The following is a 27,073-nucleotide window of genomic DNA, read 5'->3' as shown; positions in this document are numbered from 1 at the left end:
GTTTTTAAATAACGTGTATGCATATATACGCCTAAATATTGTTATCCAATATATCTATTGCAATTTCAAATTAGATTGCTGGTTTGAAATGTACTTTTATTATTATTATTATTATTTTAATAATCATTAAAACCTGTTAAAACTTGAAAAAGTATCCGAGATTCAGTTCACTTAAAAGAACTGGAATGCACATCACTAACGTGTATCCCATTTACGATGCTCCACGGCTTCAGTTTGAATCAACAGTGTCCCTTAGTGGCGGGGATGTCAAACTACAACATGAACAAAACGTCAGAATATGTGAAGAATCGTTCGTTTCAAGTGACGAGCGTCCTTAACTTTTTTTTAAATATATAATTTCATGATTGATGTCGAATGACAAAATGAGGCACACACATGGTCAAAAGACTATCAAATCAATTTATTGATTTTTTTAAAGGGGTGCCCAAGTTGAAACGGTATCTCTCACATTTGTTTTTTTCTCACATTTTCTCATAATGCAATCCAGTCCCCAAAAATATCAAGCTACAAAAAAGGTCAAAGTTTTCCATTGACCAGTGAAAATTAAAGAAAATATTAGAACGCAATCAAAAATAAAGCAGGGGGTCGTCGGGGCAGGAAGTGATAAAAAGTTTGTGCCGGCGGTGCGTTCACTGACCCCGAGTGTGTGTGGGAAACAAAGTTAATTCTGAGAACGCTACAAATAGTCAAAACAACAGGAGCACAGCAACCAAATGTAAGACTTTGATAAATTGAGTAAGTATATCATTTCCATCAATTAAATTAAACACCAAATAGATCAAAAATCCTAAAATTGTAGCTTAAATGTCAATAAATTAACCGGGGTCAGGTGTCAAAAGTTAATTCCACATATTTTTAAAATATGCTATTGAAATGATTGCCAAGTGTATGCATAATCCAGGATATGCTGGTGATGATAAACACAAAGCAACAACCTGTAAATGCCGCCTACCGACTTCATTCCTTTTTTTCACAAGGCACCGGGAACCAATTTTGGCTCGCTGTCTGCGGATCCCCCTTTCCTCACATTACAGCTCCGATAGTTGTGCATTTTTCTCAGAACATCTGCATGCACATCATATCATAAAACAGTAATGCCGTTGCATTGTTAAAATGCATGAAACTCAGATACTCAATGCAAACATTTTAGCGCGCAGGCGACTAAAATGGAAGAACGAGCGCTGAGGTGATAGTTGACAAAATGGAAGGGCTTGACAATCACAATCCCCAGAATCAGGATGTTAGCATCAGTCGATAGTTGACAACACAGCATAGGCCCCCGCGTTAGCTGGTCTAGCATCAGCTAACCGTGATTTATTTGTAATTAGCTTGTCACTACTGAAGGTTATTGAATATTTTCATTAATGCTAACACCTATCACGCCGCCCTGTAGCTGCCCTAAAGCCAATGACATCATTTTTCATGTTCATTTTGACATAAATGGGAGGATCCAGGGGTGGAAAAAAAACAAAACAACCAAACACCTGTATGTATTGTTAGCAGCCTTTTGAAGAGATGGTTTACTGATATTACACAAAAGCTACAATTGCTATAAATATAAGCATGTTCTCCACATTACTACCATGCTAGGATGAACTAAAGTGCCCAACAGTCTTTGGTTTGCCAACCAGTAGAATGACTTTAGGAAGAAGTAGAAGACTGTGTGATGATAGTTTCCCATCTGTGTTGTCACAGTGGCATGATACACTATCAACTTCCGAAGTTATCTTCTTCAAACCCTGAGCAGATAGGTCAACTTAAGACGATCGACAAGAAAGGATTAATATGTGTTACACTATTCAGATTTGTGATTTAAAGTCAGCGCTTGGACTAATGTATACAAATATCTGTATTATGTTGCATAAATAAAAGATTGAGGGCCTTTTCGACAAGCTTTGCCGAAAGGCTGTATGGAAAAACTCAAGATCGGCGATTATCTTTGTTCAAAACAAATATCGAAATTACGGCAAATAAGGCTACTCGACGGCAAATCTGCGTCGAGATTTCGCCGCCGGCATTCAATAACTAATAAGAGCAATATTTCGCCTGGAATGCAACGTGGTAAAAGGACCGGAAATGCCGTCAACAAATTGCTAAACGATACAAACCAGGGCAAGACTTAAATCAAATGAACTTGACATTGGTCTTGTAAACATGCGTCGTTAACATTGTTTTGCATAGATTCTAGCTTTCTGAAGGGGGGGGGGGGGGGTTTAATACAGAGCCCGTTAATGCATTGAGTCAGTTTGTCATCTATAAAGCTTTTACAGTATACGACAGAATCCAAGCGAATTGGTCGTGTAACTATCAAACAGTGCAGCATTCTGAAAATAAAAGTTGTAATCTACGATATGATTAGCGGTAGCTACGAGTCGCTGATAACCCGCATCGGAGTCAAAACAGAATGTGCCTTTTCTGCACAACCCGGCAGGATATTGCTCTGTTAGGGCTCCGATTGAAATATTGCTGAGTCGGCTTCATCGCCCCCCCCCCCCAATTCCAGAACAGCGACGTAGGGCGGGCTTAGGGTAAAAGGGGCTAATGATGATAGATTCTGCTTGTGTCAAGTAGTTTAAAGGTTAAGATATATTTGTGATCATGTAAATCTCTAAAAACCTGAAAGTGTATAAAGCCCTCAAAGTCTTGCCAGTGGCTTGCACTAACCAGCTAACACTAGCTCACCTTATTGCTCTTCTGAGGCACCGGCTTGGCTTATCTTAGGGCAAAAACTTTTTAAATATTAGCTATCCAGTGGATCATTCACGTTAAAATCGATTATTCCTCATCTAAATATATGGATGACAGAAACGCCTAGCATACAGTGCTAATACTGTATATACCCTGGATGCTAGCATTGAGTCATCTTCGCTTAATACTGCTTATCACATTTCAAAGAAACCCTTCTCTTGTCTGTGCGATTAAAATCTGTTTATAATTAGTCTTCTCTGGATTCAACTAGAAAATCCATTTACAGATTTTTCAAAATTTGAATTTTAGGCTCAGATCTATGTATTTTTAGAGGAAAGAAATGCAAATTACCTGCAATCCTGTTTCAACTATTGCGTATTGGACAAGCTAATGTATCTTCCATACATTTTCGATACGACTTGAGTTTTTATATATCATTCATTTTCTGCTGTATGTCTTATTTTTGATCTGAGCCCACAATCTGTAGCTTTTCTAGTATTTTGTGCAACTTTGATTAACCTCCCAAAAAACCCCAAATGAGTCACTTTTTCTTTTTTGGAAATCCAATTGGTAACGAAACTAACGACTGATGCACAGATTGATAAAGTGAGTCGGCGGGAAGACGACGACAGAGTCGCCACTCTTTCCAAAGAAAACGATACAAATAAATACCTGTCGTAGCGTCCGCATGTTCGCACTGTAACAGACCTTCACTGCAAATGGATAAAGATTGTGTCCATCACGCGTTTGCTCCACAGCCGGCTGGACCAGGCTTGAAATGCCAAAGATCAGTAGTAGTTGCTTGAGAGAAAGAGAGAGAGGTCCGCTGTACGCAGCAGATTCCAAACTTGAAGGGTGAAATTGTGCAAGGTGGGGTTAGACGCCGCCGGTCTTCCTGGGCTACAGTACAATGGTGGGCGCTCAGATAGGAGAAGTACAGTAGTTGTGTTAAGAATGCGTGTCGACGCTGGCCGGAGATCACTGCTTCTTAACCGAGGGCGAGGGCGGCTGCCGACTGCGCTGGTACAGCCGGTAGCCCTTTCGGCAAAGCAGGACGAACCAGTAGACCTGCGGCGCCAAGATGCAGGAGTTGCCCAGGTTGGAGGCCAGTGACAGGTGGAAGGGCACAGCGTAGAGCGGGATGCCGTAGTGGCGCCCGTAAGCCCAGTACATGTAAGGGAAGAGTGCGATGCGGCACGCGAAGAAGGTGAGCAGCACCATGCCGCCGTTGTATTTGTGCAGCCAGCCCTCCTGCAGGCCCAGCTGGAGGGAGGAGAGGAGAGTACATTTGTTCCCACTTCAAATTAGGACGTGTTCATAGTCTTGCTAAGATATTAGCCAGACTCAACCGTCCACATGATCCAAACTTTTGTAGAAGATAAAGCAGACAAAAGATGGTGTGCCCGTGCCGCCTCACCTGAATTAATATCTTGCCCAGGGAGACAAAGGGCGTGCTGAGCTCGGTTAGAAACAAGCAGCCGATGAAGAAATCTCCCTGGTCCTTACGGAAGAACTGAGGAATGGAAAGAAAAGTAGAGAAGTGGAAGGAGGGACGCAAGGGGGGGCATCACACGCCGGTCAGGAAAAGCAAACATAAGCTTGGTTGGTGGAAAATAAACACAGCTGGCATCCAAGGACAAGCTCTGGGAGCATTGAGTACATATCTCATGAAACACTTGATTCGGGATTGAAAATAATAAAAAACAACATCATGGCATCTAACATCTCTTTTCCATTGAAGCCTTTAACACAACATCCCAGCGAATAAATCTGGGCTCCATTAAGACGGCTCGCTTTCTAACGACGGTCGTACTTCCTCGGGTTTATAAGCTTTCTCGCGCCATTAGGACGCCATCCAAGACTTCATACCGGGAAAACCAATCTGGCTTTTATGCGGACAGACTGCTTAGACGTAATTAGCTGTACTATAAGTCGGACAACAAACACATGTTTGTTTTTTTTGCTGTTGTGCCCTGAAACATTAGCATGTGTTCCTCTGCTAATTGTCTAACTTCACTTTAACTGTTCCTAAAACTCTGAATGGGTCCTTGATCATCCATTTATTAACCCGAGGGCTCCTGAACAGTGATTATTCTGGAGGTGGTTGCTGCTTGCGATATATGTCGCTTTCTATTGTTTGTTTTGTGCCGCCGCTCTTGAAGCGAGCACGCTTGGCCTCTTGTCTGGAGAACAGCGCAAGCAATTGAAGCAGTGACACTGAACACTGAATTGAATAAAGCCCCCCATATGGCTCAAGCATGAGACGCTTTTCAAATATTGACCACCGTGGTTAGCGACGCCATCTGACGAGACGGAGACAAGGGACAAAAGCTAGTCAGCTAGCTAGCTCACTGCAGATGAATAAAAGATGAGCTTACTCTGTCATCTGCCCATGAAAAGACTGCCGGGAACTTAACGCCGCAGCTACCTGGGTGGACTACCTCACCCTCCCCCCCCAGGCAGAAGTAGTCCAACCGTGGCCTTCGAAGACGGGTGAAATTCATACGGCGCCTTTAATTATGAGCTAGTTTGCCTGCGGTCTTGGAGAAGAAAAGGATATTTGCGGATTGATGCTGGCCATCTGTGTGTTTGTTTTCCCAGCACGCTAGTTAACCTGTGTGCCAGCCAGTAAGATGCGTGACACGCTTCATACTCTCACAAAAAGACTGAAACGCTCACCTATTTTAATATGGCTCTCCTTTTAAGGTGAGCCAGGCGACGATTGGTAAATCTCTCGCACGCGTGACTTAACTCGGGGTAACCTGGCGAGATGCCATGTTGTCCAGCAAAAATGTCTGAGACCTTTTCTGGGCAAGGAATTTTTGAGAGCGTGCTATGACGTTTCAAACCTGACACTTTTCAAATGATGCCAAGTTTGACCAGTTTGAATTGGGTGACGAGTTAAGAGAGAACGATTGCAGCTGCAACTAAATTATGTAGCGTAATGCGATCGCTCTGCTCTTCTTTACGCACTCCGACAAGCAAGCATGTTTCCATCTGCCCGACGCTTCCCTCCGCAAAATGACTCAATGCTCATTTTGCAATCAAGTGTTTTGTTTTTTCCCTGAGCTTTGATTCTTTGGCGGGAAGCGCATTCACACACTTGAATAGCAACGCTTTTCTTCTGGAGGAGCGACTTCCTGTCCATTCTTAGAGCATCCATCTCCGGGAGCGTTACAATTGTAGGGCGGCGTTTTTGTTCCCCGAAAGAATCTTATCAAGAATCAAATCCATTTCTGCCGTGTTTCGCAAATAAAATGTGGTTAAGAATTGGGCCGCTTGGCTCACCAGCGCGAACGGCAGCAGGATGGTGAGCAGGGCGATGTGATGCAGCACCAGCAGCGACTCCCGCCGCACGAAGGCCTTGATCGTCGTCAGGGAGTGGCGCTTGAACTCCTCGTGCCCTTTGACCCGGAAGCGGTGGTAGTGGCTGAGGTACATGGCCAGGAGGTCGTACGTCATGTAGGGCACGCCGTACCAGATGACAAAGTGGGTGGCTAGCCAGTGCCTGGAAAAAGAAAACGCGTTTGGGACACTCGCCTCATATTCCATATGAATGAAAACGTCTTTGTGGGAAGGTCAGCGGCGGTTTTACGAGTCGGACTCGCTTGCGGATGGATGAGTGCTGCTTGGCTGCTAACTTGACATTTGACGGCGAGGTTGGAGCGTGTGCCCTTGCCGCGGCAACCTTACATAAGCGCATAAGGCGGCATAATAAACAGCTCCCATGACCTAACGAGCGCCGACTGACTATGGGCACGGTTAATTACGCGGACAGTAAAGCCGCAGGGGCAGAGCCGGGTCGCTGCCCTCTGACCTTTGCCGGGGTTCTTTAGCTCTTAAGGTCATCGGGTGGCGATTCCGAGCGTGGTCAGGTACAACAAACAACGCGGCTCGGTAGGACTCGATTGGCCGAGCCGACGCCACTATCGCTTTGGCTCAACTTAGCCTAAAGCTGCTGTTGCCAATATCTTCAAGCCAAATGCATCTTTCACGATCATCCTTTAGGTCTATTTTTTTTTCTTGAGGTCGTCGTGATGTGGAGTAAAGTGTTACGCCCAAGGCCGGAGGCAGCGACAGATTGTGATAGGGTATTAAGCGTAGTCGGACTGCAGAGCATGTGTTTGATAAGCCCCCCCCAACACACACACACCGGCCTTGTGCGCGTCACAGGACAGCAGAACTGAGCAGCGCTGTGAAGGAATTAAGCCCACAAGGGGAGGGCAGGAGAGAGGAGGGGCCTGTGGAGATTAGAGGCCTGAAACTGGGACTGCCCGGGTCTGGCCGCTGACTCAGTAGGATTACCAGGCTAGCATTACCTTACATTCACACTTTCCTAAAAAAGAAAAAAAAAAAACAGGGCCCGGCCTGCTTCAAGCCAAGCATGAAGTTTACAAACAAGCTAGCTGGCACAAAGACAGCCGGAACAATCCGATTAATGTTACACGTTGCGGGCAGCTGTTGCGTGACTCGACAACTAACTAACCAACCTGTCATCGATGACGTTGCCCCTGCACGACGACACCACGACCACTCCCGCTGTGGTTGCCATGACGGCATGGATGGACGACACCAACCTGAGGAGGAAAAAAAGACACACGATAGTGATGAGTCTACAAATTCTGAAGGGTCTTACAGCAGCCGCGCTAAGGAGATTTGAGACATTCCTAGCAATATTGTCACCTTTTCGCTACAGACTCCAAAAACTATGGCGAGATGTTGAAACAATGGCCAGTTTGTCGTTTGGTGAGCTGAAGCTGCCGTGCTAATAATCTGTATTGGCGCGCCGCCACTGTGGTCACGTGACGGCCCGACGACCAAGACCTCGAACCTGATCCCAAGTCGACCAACACTTAACATGCTTTTGTTTACATTTAACCCTCAACGAGAACCAGATTTGTGCACAGTCCATTCATTGTGTGCGCGCCAGCCACCCTGCCCTGCCAGCATGACCACAAAGCAGCGAGAGTGGAGGGGAACAGGAAAAGGGCAAAGAATTCCTCGCCGCCTTGCTGGGTAATTCGCTCTTTCCTGCCACGCAAACCTCGGCTCGGCGTTCACTCGTGGCGTGCCGCTTGCTATTTCACGTGCCGTCACACTCAGAATATGTGTGGGGGGCAAGGCAGCCAAGCAAAGAGTACATCGGAGTACAATCAAGCCAATCGAGCTATTCCCATCGAGAAAATCCACATAACTGACTTTCACACAGAATCTTTGGAAACGGAAAAAATATGTTCATGAGAAATTGCGCTATATATGAACGGTCCCATCCAAATGTAATGTATATATTGATTTCTTTGTTTTGGTTGTTCAAGAATCTAGACAACAGCGCTATCAGAGATGTAAAGGCCAGCGGTATTCTGGAGATGCCAAGGAGACCCACATTTGCGTGTTCCAAGGATTACACAAGATGAAACCAGAACCACTTGTGGTTTGTTCCGTTTGGGAAGTGGTCAAACCTTTGGGGCCATCAAAGCACACAATGACTCCAGGGCAAGAACGTCAGGGTTAACATTTTGTTTCTCGCCCGATAAAACAAGCAGCGTGACATGGCCCTCGGCGGGAACGCTCGGCGAGAGAGAGCGTTTTCCCGTCAGATGAGCATTAGTGGAAATAGGGAAGCATTATTCAGGGAGGAGGAGGACACAGCTAACTCAGCAGCAGCAGTGAGCCCAGGCTTGGCTCGGAAGAGGATTAAAGCAGGGTGACTGCGGACCAATGAGCGCTCGAGTGCACGCACCAGTGTGCAATATGAGAGCTTGTCATTCGACGATTATTCTTTAAAGTCGTGATCGTGGCAATCTCAGATTCAATTGCAGATATCCGCTTCATATTGACTTGGATGACCACTTTAAAGCAGGGAGAGGGAGGGAGGGGGTTACTTAATTCAGAGCCATACAAAATGAATTTGTATGCTGAAAAGAAAACACATGAGCTCTGTTAGAAGACAAGCAGTACAGAAAACGGATGGGTGGATTTATTATTTTCTTTGGCCATTATGAGCTTTTTAAACAGTTGTACTGCATGAGAATTACATAAGTGAGGTGCAGCCGGGGACCCCACGTAACTCACGGGCTAGGCTACCTCTTTCAGGTCTTTAACGTAAGCAAAGAAGCCGTCACAGAGATAACTTTAGTTTTTTCGATGAACGCATACGGTCACGAGACTTGAAAGGCAACGTTCCTAAACAGCACCGAGTTGGAACACAAAACAATGGAGGAGAAACAAGCTAGCTGAGAACGAACGCTCGTTGGACAGCGACCAGAGCAGACCAGACCAAAACCCACCGGCCCCCCCTTCCAAAAAACAACAACAACCATAAACCCCGCAATGAATGAAGCAAGAAAACACTCCACACTTAGCAACATAAGAAAGGGTTTTTTTTTCCCTCACCTTTCGCTAACGAGCACCACGTCGGCATCACTCCAATTTTTGAACACTCGAGGCAGGATCTTCCTGAAGGCGAAGAACAAGCCGGGGAAAACTACGGCGCCACAAGCTAGCACTTGCAACATCTTGACCCTTTTTTATATTGATTCGGGTTTTTTGGATTGTGTGTTTGTTTTGGGGTCGTCGCTTTAGAAAATAAAAATCCCGACTCGACTAAACCCTTCTGCTTTTCGACGACGCTTCACATGACACGCTGATGCATTCCGTCGTCTGGCCCGAGCTGGTGGTGCTGGTGGCGAGTTTTTAGTCCACCACCATCCGGGACGAGGTTCTCCTACTTGCTTCGCAGTAGCAGCAGCACCGCTACTGTGAAGTTAACGGGCGGAAGTACATCACGCTTCCTCTCGGGGTTTCAGAATAAAAGTATAGTACATTTCCGGTGAAGTGATTTGGCATTTTGACAAATGGCCACTCGATGGCGCTAAAGTACAGAAAGCACAAAGGCAAATTTGAAGTCATAACTTATTTCTAGTCATTTCTCGGGCAGTTTAACTGCAACTGATTCACAAAATAAAAAATAAACAAGTGAATAAAAAATGTGCAAGTGTGTTCGGCTTTTACATCTGCCAAAGGTGGCTACTTAATTAATGAGTCAAAATATTCAGGTTTATAGATTATAGATTCCATGATGATTTTAATTGCTTTTTGTTTTTGTGTGTTCATTTAAGAGTGCATTGAGACACATTTAATTGTATTAATCTCAATTAAAAATGGAATAAGCAAAGTGGCCTTATTAAATAATAGAAACCAAAAACATACAACTATCAACAAATTTCACATTCATATTATATAAATGACATTTAAAAAATAACAAAACACAACCAAGTATAAATAAAAAAAAGTACTGGAAATTTTAAACATGACTACCTGATGTACGATAACAATTTTGGGTTAAAAATTGAGCAATCACCAGGTAGGTAATATGTTGTACAGTTTTTATGATAGCAGCTTCTTTCTCAGTAAACTTAGATAGTGCAGTACATTTATTTCTTTATTGCTTTCTTATTGGCTTTCATCAAGTGTTAGATGAACAAGGCTAAAGTGAACTTTATTCATTTTGTGTCCGATTATTTTTGATACAGCTCTTCCATTAGATCGATCGGTCTACTCAATGAAGTGTCCGCTAAACGTGTCCCATCAGTTTCATTTTCAACAAACCAACATTTTTATGGTTCATGGGGAAAGAGGTCCATCCTCCATCAACTTGAGCTTACCAGTGTGTTTATCAGTACTACTGGAAAACGAAACTCTGTGTGCTTTATCTGTGACCAGCCTGGAAAGCAAACAAGTTCTTAAATGACTCAAGTTCACATTTTTCTTACTTTATTATTTTTACTTCAATGTTGGCATAGATTTTCATCTATATCCTCACAAATCACATGAGACATCTTTACAAAAAAAATACATAAATAAATAAATTCAGATGAGATGATACAGTAAAATGGTTTCCATTTACTTCTTTTTTTTTTAAAAAAAACTTAAAAGTTATCTTGTGCCAACATACAGCAGCAATGAGGAAGCCATAAAAATCCAGGGGGGGGGGCTGGGTAACATGATGACGGTACAATAAGGGGAGAGTCCTGGGTAGTGGCTGTTGATAAAAAGAGCCTCGCATAGTGGCAACCATGGTCATCCTGGTGTCAAAACCAAGAATCTCAGGTGAGCTAACCTTCCCTTGGGGATGCTTTAGGGTTCTGGGTTTTGCCAGAACCCACATGGCTTCTACATTGCAAGGGTTTCATCATTTTGATGAATCTGCAACTGTAACTAATATCGTAGACTAGCAGAAGAAATTTTGGATATGCTAAAAGATTTGGGTTTAATTTTCCACAGCAGGTTGTAAATATCTCAGAATTACCTGGTGAGTGATTGTTTGTAGGTTATTATACCAATTTGTAAAGAGATTTTTCAGGTGTCGTTTCTTCTCCTACAGAATTTTTCTTCTAGACTTCTCCTTGGTTTTCTTTCCCCCAAGACTCTGAACAGGATGAAATTGGATCTCCTCACCCTGACCTTATGCCTCCTCTGTACAGGTACGATAATACCAAAATATTTCTTTAGAAATCTGAAAAAAGAAATTGACCAATCTTTACATTCAAGAATGTTAAAAATGACGTCCATTTCAAGGAAAGGTCAAGAGCAAAGGTTGGTAGCATTTCCTCAAGCCAAATCATAAAAATTCCAACGCTTATCATGTTGTAAATATCAAGATTGTTTTGTCAAAAAAGGGTTTGTCCTTTTCAAGAATTCAATAATAGTCATATATTAAGCCATGCGTGGGATCAATGCCTCACTCACATATTTCCTATACTCACGATACTGACATGAGTGGCGTCCCACAGGAGTCATGCATGAGTACTCCCACTATTTCTCCAAACAAATGAAAGTAATGAATAATTGCAATGAGCTGTGCTCTTAGCGGAAAAAAAATAATAAATTTACAACTGCTCCACAAATTTGCGTCAACAGCCATGCTGTGCAGAGGGCAGACCACACCTACTCCTGGAACGAAACCAACTACACCCAGTCCAGGTCCAACTACACCCCTTCCAGGATCTAGCAAGCCTACTCCGGGCTCGACAACACCCATTCCAGGATCTCGCACGCCTGCTCCGGGCTCGACAACACCAAGTCCAGGTTTAACGACACCCGTTCCAGGCGCTAGCACGACTCCATCAACGGCCGGACCTACGCCACCAAAAGAGACTAGCCCCGCCACTGAGGGTAAAGGGCCGGAGGGATCCGAGGGGCTCTCAGACGGCGCCATCGCAGGCATCACAATCGGTTCTATTGCAGGCGTGGCTGCTATCGGTGAGTCCAGTTTGAACTGAAATGCTTTCTTTGCTTCCTCAAGGACATGTGATTGAGCTAAGGGATTTCCAAATTTCAGAAAAAGTTTAGATTGATAAGAGAAGCGCATCAGGAAGTAAAAAAAAAAAAGCCATATTTAATAGGTCAATACTTATGAGCAGACTATGATAATAAATGTTCTTCTTTCAGGCGGTGGTATCTTTGGAGTCCTCAAGTACACTGGGAGAGTGTGAGAAGTTAAGATTGCTACATCACTTCTTATTTTCTATTGATTATTTGCTAATGAGAGAAAAAATTGAATTCCATTTATACAGGATGTATTCAGGACATTTATTTACACTTGTACATTCGAATTAAAAGGGCTACTTGTGCACGACTGTGTTTTTAAAAAAATAAATATTCCTTAAACTCGTGTTTGCCTCATTATTAAGCATGACATTTTGGCTACCATCACAAATTTGAGTTAGCAGGCTAAAGTCCAGCTGTACATACTATAAAATCTTTCCTATAAAGACATAGAACACACATATCGAAACCTTATTAAAATCGGTAAGTGCAATATAAGACCATTAGATGAGGCGAGCCTTCGTCACTCGTGTGTTGGTTGGGTGGAGATGGACTTTACCCTCCGTCAAAAAGCTCTTTTGGAGTTTATGGTCGCTAAGGCCATTAGATCGTGTGTCAACACAGTTGCACTTAAGTCAAATCAATGTGTATTATGTTTTATTTTAGCCCAAAAATGTTTTTCAAAAATACAAGCATATGCATTTTGGGGAGTCATATTCATTTTCAGAAATAAAAAGTAAAGACAGGTAAGTTCGTAATGGCTTTTAATTGTTAATAAAAACAAACATGCACACACGCACGCACTGAGCACCATTTTTTTCCTTGTTGCGCTGCGTTTGGTGTTGTACGTTAACCGCGCTGTACAAAAATAAAGCATCATCTCTCCAGCTTGGTGATGAGCTTTACAAAGTACTGTCAAGTTACCTTACCTCTCGTCTCTGACAAAATAAATAAAAACACGGCAGTCAAGTTTGACACCTTTTTGTGTCTCCAAATGTCCGTGTTTGGAGTGCATAGAAAAAAAAAACCTCCTCAATCATGGTTCATGGATTCCAGTTCATCCCATGACCCGTCTGTCACAGTCTGAGCCGCAAGGTGGCGCTCTCCTCCAGCAGTGAACAATTTATGTCGCTTGTTTTTTTTTTTTGTTCTTTTTTGTAACTGGGGCCGTCTACAGGTGAAACGTCTGGTTTTTGGCAACTTCGTAGAAGAGGATGTAGGCATTGCTGCTGCGCACTTGGCTGGAGGACATGTGGCTCACCCTACACACACGGGGGGGGGGGGGGGGGGGGGGAACAATTTCGATAAGTTTGCGTAAACAAGCTAAGCGGAACTTTATGAGTATTCCAGGTTGATTAGTTTAATGCCTAATTTAATAGAAAATGGACAATAAGGGCAAAGGTTGATTAATTAATCTCTATACCCCTGCTCAATACCTTATGTCCATAACCCTAATTTTATAGCACGTTTGTTCACTGATAAAATGTTGACATGAAATTCGTTAGACGCCAGTGCCCCTCAGATCTCCACCACTCGATGGCGGTACACACCAGCCCAATGATTATTGACCCTACTGAAGTTCCGTGGCAAAGCAAAGAAGGACAAACCATTAGGTACAGTCAGGTTTTGTGCCTGAGTTTATGGTCTTTGCAATTAAGGTGGAGAGCAAATATATCTTTTATTTTAAATATGTGTGTACTTTTGTGCAGTGATTTGTGAGATTAAACTTGTCGATTCATCGCTTTTGCTTTCAATTCTGCAATTTGTGATAATAATGTAACACAGTTTAACAAGACACATTGAGAATAGAAAATGTATCTGGGTTTTTTTCTTACTTTTATATAAAAAAAATACATTGATATCTTTGTTTTTATAGGAAACTGACCTGCAGTCATTGAAGCCGTACCATTCGCCAACAATGGCATTTTTGCAGTAGGATGTGTAATGGCCGCCCAGCGTGTTCCCCCAGTGGTTGGACACGGCGTAGAGGTTATACATGGCACGGTCTGCAGGGGAAGACAAACAATTAAAAACGAGCAAAGTAGCCAGAAGGTTCTCTAGGAGGCCGCGGCACGTACCGCTGCCGTCGGACGCAAACTCCCTGAGGTCCAGCTCTTTGAGGGGAAAGTTGACGTACGTGGACAGCTTACTGGCTCGGACATTGGAGTCAGAGAAACGCTTGAGGTCTGAAGATGGGGGGGTGAGTCAAGGAGGTCATGCCGGTGTATGAAGTTATTGATTAAGATAGTTTTTTTTTTTTTTTTTTTTTAAGGATACGAAGCACAAGTATCTGAGGGAACTTCTGAATACTGAATCGTTTGGTGCATTTCTGCCTGCTTTTGCATCCGTTGCAAGTCTGCGTGGGAGAAAAAAAAGAAGTGAGGGCCTGAACATTCTCTCGAACCACAAAAATGAGGCATCAAGATCTTACCGGTCTCTCGTCGCCGTCCAACACGTCCTCCTTGGTGAAGAGCCTCAAACAATCTTTCAGAGTCACCTCGCCGGAGGTCATCTGCATGTGGATGCAACACAGGTGAGACAACACATCTTATCCACGTGGGAAAATGTTTGTGCGGTTCTGACCGATGCGATGGGGATTGAAAGGTCCCAGAAGGGCTCGAAGACGTCGGAGCGGAAGCCGCATACGGTGCAGGTCAGGGAGCTTTTCAGTTGCCCGACAAACAGATCTACAACATACAACAGTAATCAATTTAGTCATGACAGCATCCCCAGGATGCTAATTTCCAGGCTAATGCTAAACCAAGGCTTACCCACAACTTTGCTGTCCTCCCGCTCCAAATACATGCTCCACATTCGTTTGGCTTTGTCCTCGTCACTGGGAAAAGAATATTTAAAAGTCAACTTTGAAGAGTTTTACCTGTTTGAGCAAAACACGTCTTGCTGTTTGACTGAGAAAAAAATGAGGCAGAAAAATGCTGAGGTCGTTTTAAAAAATAGGTTGACACGATGTTCAAGAAAGCGATCGTAAAATTCCGTTTTGGTTTTATTGTCATTGAGTGACTTATTGGGAGCAGAGGTGACCCACGTTCAGACTTACGAGAGGTGGTCAAAGTCCTCGACAGACGCTCCGGGGCACTCCGTCACTCGGTTCACCTCGTTGTGGAGGGCGTCCAGTAGGAAACGCAGAAACTCCTGGGCGTCTTGCTGACTGCAGTAGACAGACAACAGGTGGAGGTCAGCGAGTTGACTCCAAAAGGGGGAAAAAAAAAAAGTTGTGGCAAGAACTGCACTTACTTGCAACCTGCAAATTTGGGAGCGCAAATCTGAACTTGGCTCCGGAAATCGGAGGGGATGAAAGTCTCATTGTTGACTGACGTCCACAAGCTCTGAATCAGCTTGGCGAACTCTAAGAGGCAACAAAAATGGTTGACAAAAGCAATATTTGCCTTCAATGACTAACAAAAACACCTTCGATGGTTTTTTATCAAAGGTCATCTAATCTCTTGTAAGTTAATGCAAACACAAGAACAAAACCTACATTTGACCTACTGTACTTGGGCGTCATAAAATGCGTCAGTGCCCTTATGCAACCAATGCCTCATATGCTTGCTTGTCAAAATATCAGGCTGCATGATAAGAGCCAAGTACTGCAGAAAATTTTATCGTCTTGTACAGGAAACAAGAGCCTACTTAGGTAACGTTCAACGATAATGTTGGGATGTTTTCTTATGATAGTCGAAGGTGAATGACAGTAGGCCTAGATATGATCTCTGTGGGACTCCATGACTGTAGGACAGTGGAAATGCTATAAAACGTTGGGAGCTTTTCTAATGATAGGATAAGAATGAATAACATGGCACCTATCTGGAATTCCTAAACATCTCACAAAATGTCCAGAAACCAACATGGGCATGTTACCTTCGACAAGGGCTGAATTGGTCCTGTCGTTGTTCAGGTCTGTTCGATGGACCTCCCTCAGGCAGTAGTCCCTCAACTCTGGAGTGTTACTCAAACACTGGAGGATGGAGTTCATAAAACACTACAAATACACACAGAGAAAAACAAATATGAGATAAATGGAACTTGTGTGTGTAGTGAGAGGCATTCAGGGACACTTACCGTGTTTCCCAGGTTCTTCAGTCCCACCAAGCCTTGTGGACTCTGCTTCTGCTCCCAGAGAAAGAGTTTAGGTTATTTTCTGTGGATTGGATTGTAAGATTCTGGGAATTTTCAAAGTTGTACAATTCTCCAGGGAATTATAGAGAAGTTATGGGAATAAAGCAGGAATTTACTAAATTGAAGTTTGACCACATTTACAGTAAAATCCCAGACCAATCATTCATCCAGCGTGACCGCAAGCCAGAGGGCAATGCAGTTGGTCACGCATTCTGCAGGCGGCCGATTTCCACATCCTTGGTTAAAGCGTCTCGGTACACGCTGATCCGTCGCCAGGACAACCGTGACATCACCAAAAACACGGGACGCGGGTACAGCCAGGAACATGACGCGGTGTCAAATTGCATCAGGTTCCGAATTCATCAACTTACTATAAGCCACAGAAGCGGCTTACTTTTCTGTTTCACTTGTTGTTATACAGTTGGAAAGCAGGGCTTTTATTATTACTATTATTATTATTATTATTATTATTATTATTATTATTATTATTATTATTATCATTAGCGCAGCTGATAAGATTAGCCTGCCCTTCGTATCGAGAGTTATCGGGTCTTGTTATGAATTGTTGTTTTCGAGCGTGTTACGTAGTTAAGATACAGGACGGACCGACCACTTCAGATTACAAAAGGTTTCTTGTTTTGTCAATCCATCTAAAAGGCCAAAACAAAAGATAAAATTTATACAAGAACAGAATAGGTGCAAACAAATGAGTTTTGTGTGCGTGTGCATAATAATAATAATAATAATAATAATAATAATAATAATAATAATAATAATAATAATAATAATAATAATAATAATAATAATAAATGTACGCTCCCGAGAGTAATGCTGACAAATTGTAGATATCATTCAGAAGCACTCACCTTGGCTTGGTTGATGATGAGACCCATGAAGGTGGACATCAGCTTAGAACGAGACAAGGACGGAGCCATACGTCGCACGTTGGATTTCCCCGCCGATAGAGCGACAGCCGGCTTCTCCGGTGCCGTCACCGTGTACGAGTATCTTGGGGATGGCATGGTGTGCAAAGCTCCAAAACAAAATAAAAATGACAAAAACAAAAAAGTCCAATGGTTTTAAAGACGCGTACACGATGAAGGAGGGAGTCGTATGTGAGACGTTGCGAAGCTACCAAGCATATTAAAACATGGCCGAATAACGAGCGCCTCTGTCGGTTTTACTGTGGACTTGAACGCCTCTTCGCCCTCCCCTCCTGGCTAGAGGGACGGCACAGTGCTGCCTTCAGGGATCGTAGGAAACAAGTTTAAACATATATAGTTTTATTTCTCGTCCTTTTTTTGAAATAAGAAAAATAAAAATGTTCTTTCATTTGTCTAATTTATTACAAATTACTCATAACAAAAAAAGCATGCACGGTGTGTCCAAATTTTGTTTCATTTACAACTGTAGCCACACTAAAAAGTAAAGTTACATGGTTCCAATGTTGTCCATCTTCTTTCTTTTGCCATAATGTTGAAATCAAAAATATAACACAGCCACAAACCAATGAAAAGAAAACAAATGTTCGGAAATGACATCTGCCTTTGACTCTAGCTATATAAATCAGAGCAAGTAATAATAAAATTAACGACTCTTGCATAACAGTGTTTCGAGGATGCCATAACAGCCCAGATAACATTATTGTCTTTTCCTTCAGCAGGTGAATGTTGGGAGTGATAGATTCGGAATCCATTTTAAATCTCCAAATCCGCCCGCTTTCCTTTTCAACTGTCTTTTGCAATCCTTGGTGAAATTTTAATTGTATATTTCAGACAGTAGCTGAGTTTTTTGCAATATTTTTCCAACAGAAAATGAATTAAAGTATGCAAAGCGAGAGGCATTCCAAACACACACAAAGACACACACACGCACGACAATATTATGTAACCACGGATACATAAACAGCTCAACAATGACCAACAAAGGTCAGTCCTTCGGTGTGTTGGCATGATAACGTTTTGAGTGTTTTATTTTTATTAACTTGTGAGCGAGACAAGTGCAGCCCTGTGTATGTATATATATATATATATATATATATATATATATATATATATATATATACACCTACATGAATAAGAATGTTTGTTTCTTGAAGAAAAAAACTAACCTTGCTACAGATTCAGTATCCTCAGGAAAAAAAAAGTCAATAGCTGGTCAACAGGCTAAGTCCACTTGAGTTATGTAAAAGGCTTTGCTGAGTTGGTGACATAACTCGATCGGTATGCTTGTTTTCTTACTGTTTGTATATGGACAAAAGAATTGGGACATACATTTCAATCATCCGTTCAGGGTGCGTCTACACTTTCATTGCCGGATGAGTTTGGTGCAAAAGAAGAACGAGTCAACAAATGAGTGGAAGTAATACATTTTCAAGAATTAGGTCACATAGCTATGAGAATAGCTATGAGAATAAAGTTGTAATATTACAATAGGAAAGCAGCGTGTTAAAAATTAGAGGGGAAATGTTATTAGGATTAACTTGTAATATTATCATATGTAGTTTTAATGTTCCGGAAAAAATACTGAAAGTTGACACTGATAATTTTAAGATTGCATGTATGTGCTTGCTCATTAATTCTCAGTAAATAAAAGCGTGTAACCTTACAAAATGAAAACACACAACCTCATGCGAGTAGGCGAAAAGAAAAGCAGACTAGACGTCGTCATACGCCATGTTTAGACAACACAGCGGAAGTCATGCATGATGGAAGATCCTGAAGTACGTGTTACTAGACTGTCGTCTGTACAATCCCTCGACAAATCAGGGCAGTAGAACCTTGTTATAATTGGGGGTTGAATGTGAGCCACTTTATACTTGCAAAATTACAACTGTTTTCTTCTTGTAAAATAATGACTTTTGGAATGCTACGACTTTACGCTCACATTTGAAATTTGTTCTCCAAATGTTGCAACTTAATTGTATAATTTTTTTTAAATTCAAGTCCCTGAAAATGAGAACTTTAAAAGCGTTCGGTGCCACCTTAGTTCCCCCACTTTTCTGTTGCTAGACATGTGAAGACTAAAACATTCGTCCTACAGCGCCGTCTAGTGGTGATAACAGAAAACACACCAGTGAGATGACATTAAAAATTGACTTCTTAACAGTGAAGGAAAAAATGAGGTGGAAGTAATGAATCAAACCGACAGTCTTTTGCGTGTTCAAGTCTTTTCTGGTTGTGCGTCAGCGAAGGAGAAGCAGCTGCACGCAAACAGCGGCGCTCAGCAGAAGGAGCGCAGGTGAGAGTCTGCAACTCGAACTTGGAGCTAGGACACAAAAACAACAACAAAAAACATCAAATGATGCTGCAGTTTTCCTCAATTTATGCACTTTTATTAGGGCTGGGGTTGTTTTGTATGCTCTAAGTTGTGAGCAAAATTTGAATCCTGCCAAGGCTTCAAGAATATCTCAGGGGCTCCACAAAACTTATGATTTTTTTTTTTTTAAATAATTCTTCAAAGAATGCTGATATTGATTCATTATAGGTTCTCCTCGGGGTACAGATGGAAATGTAAAAAAATATAGCCGATTTCAGGGGGCACTGCCCACACGGCCCCCCCTCTAGCTCCGCCAGTGGCACCAATTCAAGGGTCAGAAAATCAGAGTTGATCCTGACTTACTCCGACAGGTCTTCCTGTCTGCTTGCAGCATCCCGGTGACGCAGCTACACACTGGAGCGGTCGCCTTACTGGTGCACATCTGCTCACAGCCGCCGTTGTCCTCCTCGCACCAGTCCGAAACTGAGACAATTTCACAAGCACAAATTAATACGTTACAAGTGCACGGAAAATCCGTATAAACGATGGAGTAAAAAAAAGAAATCATTGAGATACCTTTCTCAAAAGCTGCCAGTGGCTTACCTTGTCTTCGAATGGGCCCAACACTGAGTATGTGATCTTGTAGCATCTTATCCTTAGATGACATCCTCCGCTTGGGCGGACAATTCTGCATGTACAAATATTGTTTGAACACAAAACAAGTTGCGAGAGGGTCGCTCGAGGGGGGATTAGGCGACGTTATCTTCTCACCACTTTGCAGACGTGCCTTTCGGAGTCGCATAGCGAAACGTCGCAGTGTAGGTGCACCTCGTCGTAGTCGCCGATAAACTTGAAGACGGTGACGTGGAAACGGCAGGTGAGCGACACGCCGTTCTCCACCATGCCGATGGTGGTGTCCTTGATATTGGGACACCTAAGGTGTAGAAATAATAATATTAATCAATAAAATTTGAAATAAATGGAAGGAAATGAAAAGGGGCCCACCCTCGCTCTATGATGACATAGCGCAGCCGGTCGCTGCTGTTGCGCGACGGTGTGGCCCAGCACATGTTGACGACCAGGATGAGCTGGTTTTCGTCAGCGCCCTCCACAAAGACGCCCACGTACAGGACGTCCCTAGTGCTGAGGACCACCTCACCCTCCCTGTACGGCTGGCGGTACGAGGCGTTCTTGTACAACGCCATCTTGGTGATGAAATTGCCCGCTTGGGTGGCCAGGGTGAGGTTGATCACGCTGGGGAGGAAAGCCAAGGTGAGCCCAAAACGCCCGGATTTGTGTTTACGAGCTGACCGACCCACCTGAGTATAGGTTTGAGGACCGTCTCCAGCGAGATCTTCAGGTCCAGCTCGTAGGCGCAGGAGAACTCCACGTTAATGGTTTTGTCCCGAGTGATGACGTTGCCCGTGTTGTTGACACTCTCGATCCACACGGTGTTTTTGTACATGATGTGAGTACCGTTTGACTGCAAGCAGTGACAAAGTAGAACATTTTTGAGATGGCATCATTGCAGAGGATGGACTCTCAACAGCTGACTGACATGCACAATGGAGCCGCAGTGTCCTTTGGTGTTGTTGATGTGGAACGCGATGTAGTCTTCTCCCTCCAAGCCGGCGCAGCTTTGGTCATTGACGCGGACATCGCCGCGCTGAAAGCCCAGCTGGAAGAGCTTGCACTTGGAAATGGACACCTCCATCACGGCGGGCTTGCACGTCACCTCCGCCTCGATGACATCGTCATCGCCTGACAAATTGTTTTGCTTTTAGAGCGTGTTGGCCCTCTTCGGGGTCACAACCTCACCTTCATGGCTGGCGGGCATCTCAGGGCAACCGCACAAGTCGCCATCATTCTCCAGCTCGCATGTGAAGTTGGTGCAGGTCTCTGTTGCGCAGGGGTCGTAGATCCATTCTGCTAAAAAACAGGGTCCGACGTGCAATGTTAGCTGCCACGCGTCGGCAAAAACAGAAATGCGCAGGTGGTGCTTCTTACAGCAGTTCTCTTGGGCGATCCAACTGGTGGTGAGGGCGCCCATGGAGCGACAGGCCTCGGCGTAGGCGGCCAGCGAGCCGCACACTTGTGCACCGCGCCGGTTGTAGCAGCCGTCCAGGTAGCAGGAGCGGTAGAAAGGCCGCGGGTCCAGCAGACCGTGGCACGGCTGAAAGAATCCCTTGGGCTCAGTCAGCTTCAGGCACGTGTCCTCGCGCTGCAGCGCCAACACGGCAGCATTGCCGCACGACTGGGCCAGGGCCACGTATTGAGTCTCGTCGCACCTGGGGTTGGAGGAGTGGGGGAGAAGATAAGAAAATGCAAGTTCTCAAAACCTGCTCTGAGGTGCCACTTTTAACCAAGCTTTTTGAAAATGTACATTTTGGAATCAACTTTAAGAGACTCACCTGTCTTGCATACCGTTGGTCTTCCAGCTCTGGGCCAGTTCCAGAGCGCTGGCAGCCGCCCTCCCCGTTGAGGTGATGTAGTCGTCGCCGGGGTCGCCGTTGAAGTTGCCGCACAAGCCGCACAGCTTGTCCTGCAGCCGCGTGCCCATGCTGACGCTCAGCGTGTTGAAGCGGTTGTAGCGCACACGGATATCCTGCGGCGAGTCGATGTCGACGAAGCCTTCCGACGACGACAGGCGTGTCATCAGACCCGTCACGAACGGCACCGACACCGGCGTGCCATTCACCTGCGCCGATCCGTTGACTGTAAGCTGTCGTCGCTACGTGAAGAAAGGCGCTGTTCGGCGACCCACCTTGACCGTGTTGCCCGAGATGAGGATGTTCTCCTCGTTGATGTAGAGGTAGACGTGAGAGATGGTAGTGAGGTTGGGCGAGCTCCACTTGTCAAAGTTGGCAATGAGCTGGAAGGAGAGGTCGGGCAGCTTGTGGCAGTTAGTGGACAGCACGAAGGAGCAGGAGGCGGGCAGGCGAAGTGAGGCGCCGTCAAAGGTTTTGAATACGCCGCCGCCCGACGCCAGGCACTGCTGGGAGCGCCGCGCAAAGCAACCGCGCACGCCGTGGCGCAGGCCGCACTCCTCGTCTGCTTTGCAGCGCCGCGGGTCACACTGGACCAGGTTGCGACCGATGCACTGGCAACGTTTGGTGCAATCGCCGTTCCAGAACAGCTGTTTGGGCTAGAAAAAAGCGGCAAACAACACAACAAAAAATAAGTAAATAATCACAAAATTAAATCCGCATCACACTGACCTCATAATATTTGCCGTCGGTGTAGCAGCCACAGTCTTGAGGCAGGATGCAGCTCTTCCCGTTGAGGACGTAGCCCTGGTCGCAGTGGCAGCCCTCAGCGCATTCCTGGCTGCAGTCCCTCTGGCTGCGGGCGGGGGCGCACTGGGGCGGGCAGACCGGCACGCATCTGGAGTAATGGCTGTTGGGCGGACACCTCTGGACTGGGACATGTGGTATGATATGGACAGATATGAAAGATGACATTTACAGCAATTTATAGTGTGTCTGAAGATTAGTAGCTATTCACCACATGGTGCATCGCCCCTCCAGCCGGTGGTAGGAACCCCTTGTGTCTGACAGGTGGTGGCGTAGGCCTGCAGCCAGCTGCAAACAGTTTCTTGAGCCCCTCCATCCAAGCAGACATCCCGCAGGCAGCCTTGGTAAAAGAACTCAGGCACCACCTTGCTGTGACAGCGTGCAAACGCGCCCTCTCGAGCCACTATCAGGGCGCACAGCCTGGCCGCCTCTGGCTCCGCAAACGCGTAAAGACCATCTCCCAGGTGGAAGCGGAGTTCGGCGGCGCGGTCGTCTTCCGTGCTGTCGTCGTCATCCGCCGAAGCAATGGCGCCATCGTCCGGTGGATTTTTATCCCCCGCGGGGCCGCACCTCGGGCATGAATCACCGCAGCCCACCCGGCAGAAAGCGTCCCTCTCGGCCCAGGTCGCGCCCCAGTCGTCAGAGTTGCGGATGGCCGGGACTGAGTGAAAGCCCCCACAGAGGCCGCAGGAAGCGTTGTACAGCTGACGGGGTAATGTCAACAGAAGCAGGGTGTTCCAGTTGAACACCACCTTAAGACCAAAGTCCGTCTCCAGGACCACGAGCAGCACGCCCAAAGTGAAGATGTTGATCTTCCCCAGGCCGAGCTTTATGGGAAAGTGCAAGCGCTCTTTATTTACCTATAAATGAACAAAAAGGTAGAAAGCACATACCTATGTTAAATATGATAGATTGCCCCATAAGTCAAAAAATGTGATCGCTCCACAGCTTGAGAACAAATCTATTAACTTTGTTTGGATCCCTGAAGTATCATGATGAATATAGACATTGACTCACCATGGCGGTGTTCTTGTAACTTCGAGACACCTCGATCTCAAAGTCATAAACCTCCAGCACGAAGCCTCTCACCCAAACCGCTTGCCCGGTGTCCCTCTCCTCATTAAGAGCTAACAGTTTAAACGGAGGTAAGGTGCCAGCCATGCTTGTGCTGTTGCTGATCCCGCAGTGGCTGGTGGCCAAGCTCAGGCTACAAGAACTTTGCAACACAAACATGTTGCCACTGAACGGCAGAAAGTGGCCATAACCGACCACCACGCAAAGCGCCTCGCTGCGAGGCTGGCAGTAGTACAACCCGTTGTCCTCCTGGCAGTACTCCTCGGGGTGGCATGGCGCCGCCAGGCAATACACGCCGTTGTCCGAAGCGTTGCAGTAGCAGCGCTCCAGGCAGTCCCGGTCCGTCCAGAAAGTGTGATTGGCGGGTATCCGACGGTCAAGGTCGGGGCCGGCGCAGCCGCAGTCGCCGCGGGACACGCACAGGCCGTTCCGCAGGACAAAGCCGTCCTTACAGCGGCAACCTTCGCCACATGGCAACGGGCACGGCATATCCAGCTCGTCCAGGCCGGCGCACGTCAGGGGGCAAGCGCTCGTGCACTCGTCAAAATGGCTGTTGGCTGGGCAGGGAAGCGCTGGAACATGATAGGAAGAGAGAAAGCAATCACTCCACGTGGGAATGGGAACCACCAAATTCAGTGTGATGTCTTGGCTCAAGGTCTTCTACTTACGACAGTTGGTGGCCATTCTCCAAGAAGCGAGGACCACCTGAGCATCCTGGCAGGCGGCGGCGTAAGCTTGCAGCGAGGAGCACAGGGCAGAGCGGTTGCCGCCCTTGACGCACATGTTGTACAAGCAGTTCCGGAAAAATGGTGAAGGATTGACCACACTGTGGCACGCCAAGAAAGAACTATTCCCAGGGTCGTTGATGTTCCCGCACATCCACGGACTCTGGTAGAGGCGCAGGTCGGTGCACGTACGGTACAAGTCGTCGCAGTCTCCGTTGCAGGTGATGTCATCGGCGATAGAGCGCCAGCCCTCTGAGAACTGGGAGGCCGACTCGGCCAGGCGTCCGTTGGGGAGGCGGAAGTCGTCGGCGGGGTCGCCGTTGAAGACTCCGCACAGACCGCACGTGACGTTGTAGAATGCAGTAGAGAGAGAGATGTTGATGGATCCCGCTTGCGTGTAATGAACACGAAGATGGTCACGGAATTCCACCACGGTGGCGTTCGCAGATGTTCGGTAAACCTTTACGGTTTGCGTCGGATGCACGTAGGGGAGGGCGACGGGTTCTCCGTTGACCTAGGACACAAAAAAATCATCAGGTGGAGAAGTACACTCGAGAGCAGGGGCTATCAAAGTTTTTTGGCCCAGGATTTTCCTCATAATCATAATGCGGAAACAGCGACAGTAATCTGTATGGCTTTTATGGAGAGGACGCCCTTTAGTATTTGGAACCTGCCACGAAGCGCCAGTACCCTTAGAAATGGTTTCAAGTGGAAGTCAGCACACGACTTACCTTGACTGTTTCTAAATCCAGCCCTCCCACGTGAACCTCCAGGCTAGAAACCGTAACTACCACAGGTCTTTTCCAAGCAAGGCCTTTGTTCACCAGCCGTCTGCCTATCTTCACCTCCACCATTGAGCCATTAGCTGGCACATCGCCACACAGCTTCAGCAGGTAGTAGGAGCTGTCATCTGGGAACAGCAGGAAGGCGCCGTCAAAGGATGATGTCACAGCGTTCTGAGCCATTGAACACAGCCCCTCCCGGCGGGGGTAGCAACCCAGCGCGCCCACCTCCGCCGTGCACACCTCGCCCTCCTTGCAAGAGCCGTTGAAGCAAGAGATTTCACCCGCGGCCGCACAGGTGCAGCGGAGGCTACATTCGCCTTCTTCGCCGTCGGGGCTGGCCCAAAAAGAGTCATTGAGCGGGTAATAGAGGCCGTTGTGCTCGCAGCCACAGTCGTCACGCTGTACGCAGTGACTGCCGCTTAACAGGTAGTCTCGGTCGCACTGGCAGCCCTCGGTGCAAGGGTGGGCGCAGTACAAGGGAGCGGTGACGTCCGAGCAGGAGGCTGGGCAGGCGCTGGTGCACACTTGGTAGTGGCTGAACGGTGGACACGGCAGGGCTGAGGTCCAACAAGAGAGGAAGGAGACGTCAGGTCAGAAAGATGCCAGCGAGACAATGTCATGGCCCAAGAGTTGACAGTGGTTTTTGAGAAACGGAAATTACATATCTGCAACTCACCGCAGAAAGTACGAGACCTCCAGGGACGAATGGTGACTCCGAGTGCCTGACAGGCCAGAGCGTAAGCCTGAATGGCCTGGCAGAGTGTGGTGATGTTGTCCTTGTTGCTACACATATCGTAGACGCAACTAAACACAAAGGCGGTAGGATCCACCACAGCTCTGCAGTCCCGGAACGGTCCATCCGTTTTGTTAATGAATCCGCAGTAGTCTGGGCCAAAGAAGAAGGCCTCCGTCGAGGCGTCGCACACGGTGCAGTTGTCCACACAACCGTCAGTGCAATGCCAGTCTGCGCCCTCTGCCCGCCAGCCGCCGCCCAATTGGGCTACAGTTTCCGCAAGGGTGCCGTCGGGAAGGACGGGATCGTCAGCGGGGTCGTCGTTGTAGTTCCCGCAGAGGCCGCACGTGTTGTTGAAATAAGAGCTCGGCAGGGAGATGGAAGCGTAATGCTGGCCGTCGTACGTCACCAGTAGTCCAAAGTCTGTTTCCAAAGCAACAGCCACCCCTGACTGGTAGACCCTAACAGCGCCCAGCTGAAGATGAACCGGTAAAGTCTTCACTAAACCATTCACCTAGAGAGATCAGAGATTATCGTCAAACATTGCAACATGACACGGCATTTTGGGATTATCAATGGCTCACCTTAACAGTTCCCAAGCTTCCTTTCGGCAAGGTTACTCTGTGACCGTAGACCTCCACGGTTACGTCTCTCAGCCAGGAGACGGCGGACACGCCGCGGTCCTCGTTTTTGGCTTCCACACTGAAGAAGGGCGGCCCTGCCGCTTCCCAGCATGGCCGAGCCAGGAGGTAGGTACAGGTCCCTTGAAAGTGGTAGAGCAGACCATCGAAGGTGTGGTAGTGGGGATCGCCGAACACCACGCAGGTACTGCTACGAGTGGGCTGGCAATAGAATGCTCCATCCTGCTGCTCGCAGGTCTCCATTTGGCCACACTCAGCATCTTGGCAGATCACCTCGTTGTCGATGTCCAGACAGCGGCATCGTTGCGAGCAGCGTTCCGACAGCCAGAAGATCTCACCTCGTCTGTAAAAACGACCTAAGGAAGTTGAAGAATAAAGATGTTTTAAAGAG

General features: G+C 46.2%; 4 protein-coding genes across 6 annotated transcripts; 1 reads left to right on the top strand and 3 right to left on the bottom strand.

Moving 5' to 3' along the window:
* Positions 1 to 400: 400 nt before the first annotated feature.
* LOC148386232 (ceramide synthase-like) lies at positions 401 to 9,492 on the bottom strand. Its single transcript, XM_088399093.1, has 5 exons — positions 9,103 to 9,492; positions 7,200 to 7,286; positions 5,998 to 6,217; positions 4,127 to 4,222; positions 401 to 3,972 (listed from the first exon to the last, which is right to left on the bottom strand). The coding sequence occupies exons 1-5, from the start codon at positions 9,222 to 9,224 to the stop codon at positions 3,688 to 3,690; spliced, it is 810 nt and encodes a 269-aa protein (XP_088255219.1). The 5' UTR covers positions 9,225 to 9,492; the 3' UTR covers positions 401 to 3,687.
* Positions 9,493 to 10,723: 1,231 nt separating this feature from the next.
* On the top strand, positions 10,724 to 12,383 carry LOC148386231 (uncharacterized). Of its 3 annotated transcripts, XM_088399080.1 has the most exons (5): positions 10,799 to 10,818; positions 10,993 to 11,020; positions 11,093 to 11,192; positions 11,629 to 11,970; positions 12,160 to 12,383. In XM_088399080.1, exons 3-5 carry the CDS (start codon positions 11,147 to 11,149, stop codon positions 12,201 to 12,203), a joined length of 432 nt encoding a protein of 143 aa, XP_088255206.1. In that variant the 5' UTR covers positions 10,799 to 10,818; positions 10,993 to 11,020; positions 11,093 to 11,146; the 3' UTR covers positions 12,204 to 12,383. The 3 variants fall into 3 exon arrangements, with proteins under 3 accessions (XP_088255205.1, XP_088255207.1, XP_088255206.1); XM_088399079.1 differs by lacking the exon at positions 10,993 to 11,020 and having other exon boundaries at positions 10,724 to 10,818; XM_088399081.1 differs by lacking the exon at positions 10,993 to 11,020 and having other exon boundaries at positions 10,776 to 10,818; positions 11,107 to 11,192.
* Positions 12,384 to 12,783: 400 nt separating this feature from the next.
* LOC148386230 (ubiquitin carboxyl-terminal hydrolase 2-like) lies at positions 12,784 to 17,347 on the bottom strand. The gene is made up of 12 exons (XM_088399077.1): positions 17,040 to 17,347; positions 16,117 to 16,164; positions 15,916 to 16,036; positions 15,292 to 15,403; positions 15,095 to 15,205; positions 14,808 to 14,872; positions 14,620 to 14,723; positions 14,468 to 14,548; positions 14,314 to 14,392; positions 14,115 to 14,222; positions 13,922 to 14,042; positions 12,784 to 13,298 (listed from the first exon to the last, which is right to left on the bottom strand). Exons 1-12 carry the CDS (start codon positions 17,193 to 17,195, stop codon positions 13,208 to 13,210), a joined length of 1,197 nt encoding a protein of 398 aa, XP_088255203.1. The 5' UTR covers positions 17,196 to 17,347; the 3' UTR covers positions 12,784 to 13,207.
* Positions 17,348 to 17,535: 188 nt separating this feature from the next.
* tecta (tectorin alpha) lies at positions 17,536 to 27,026 on the bottom strand. The gene is made up of 18 exons (XM_088399082.1): positions 26,626 to 27,026; positions 25,985 to 26,555; positions 25,255 to 25,865; positions 24,467 to 25,037; positions 23,742 to 24,370; positions 22,936 to 23,584; positions 22,650 to 22,849; positions 22,196 to 22,576; positions 21,843 to 22,129; positions 21,439 to 21,719; positions 21,250 to 21,360; positions 20,990 to 21,192; positions 20,751 to 20,914; positions 20,437 to 20,685; positions 20,203 to 20,365; positions 20,035 to 20,119; positions 19,795 to 19,914; positions 17,536 to 19,440 (listed from the first exon to the last, which is right to left on the bottom strand). The coding sequence occupies exons 1-18, from the start codon at positions 26,923 to 26,925 to the stop codon at positions 19,358 to 19,360; spliced, it is 5,658 nt and encodes a 1,885-aa protein (XP_088255208.1). The 5' UTR covers positions 26,926 to 27,026; the 3' UTR covers positions 17,536 to 19,357.
* Positions 27,027 to 27,073: the final 47 nt, after the last annotated feature.

Source organism: Syngnathus floridae, chromosome 15 (genome assembly GCF_059516105.1).
Source record: "Syngnathus floridae isolate MCC-2025c chromosome 15, RoL_Sflo_1.0, whole genome shotgun sequence".
NCBI classification, from domain to species: Eukaryota; Metazoa; Chordata; class Actinopteri; order Syngnathiformes; family Syngnathidae; genus Syngnathus; species Syngnathus floridae.
This window is presented reverse-complemented; position numbering and strand designations above follow the sequence as displayed.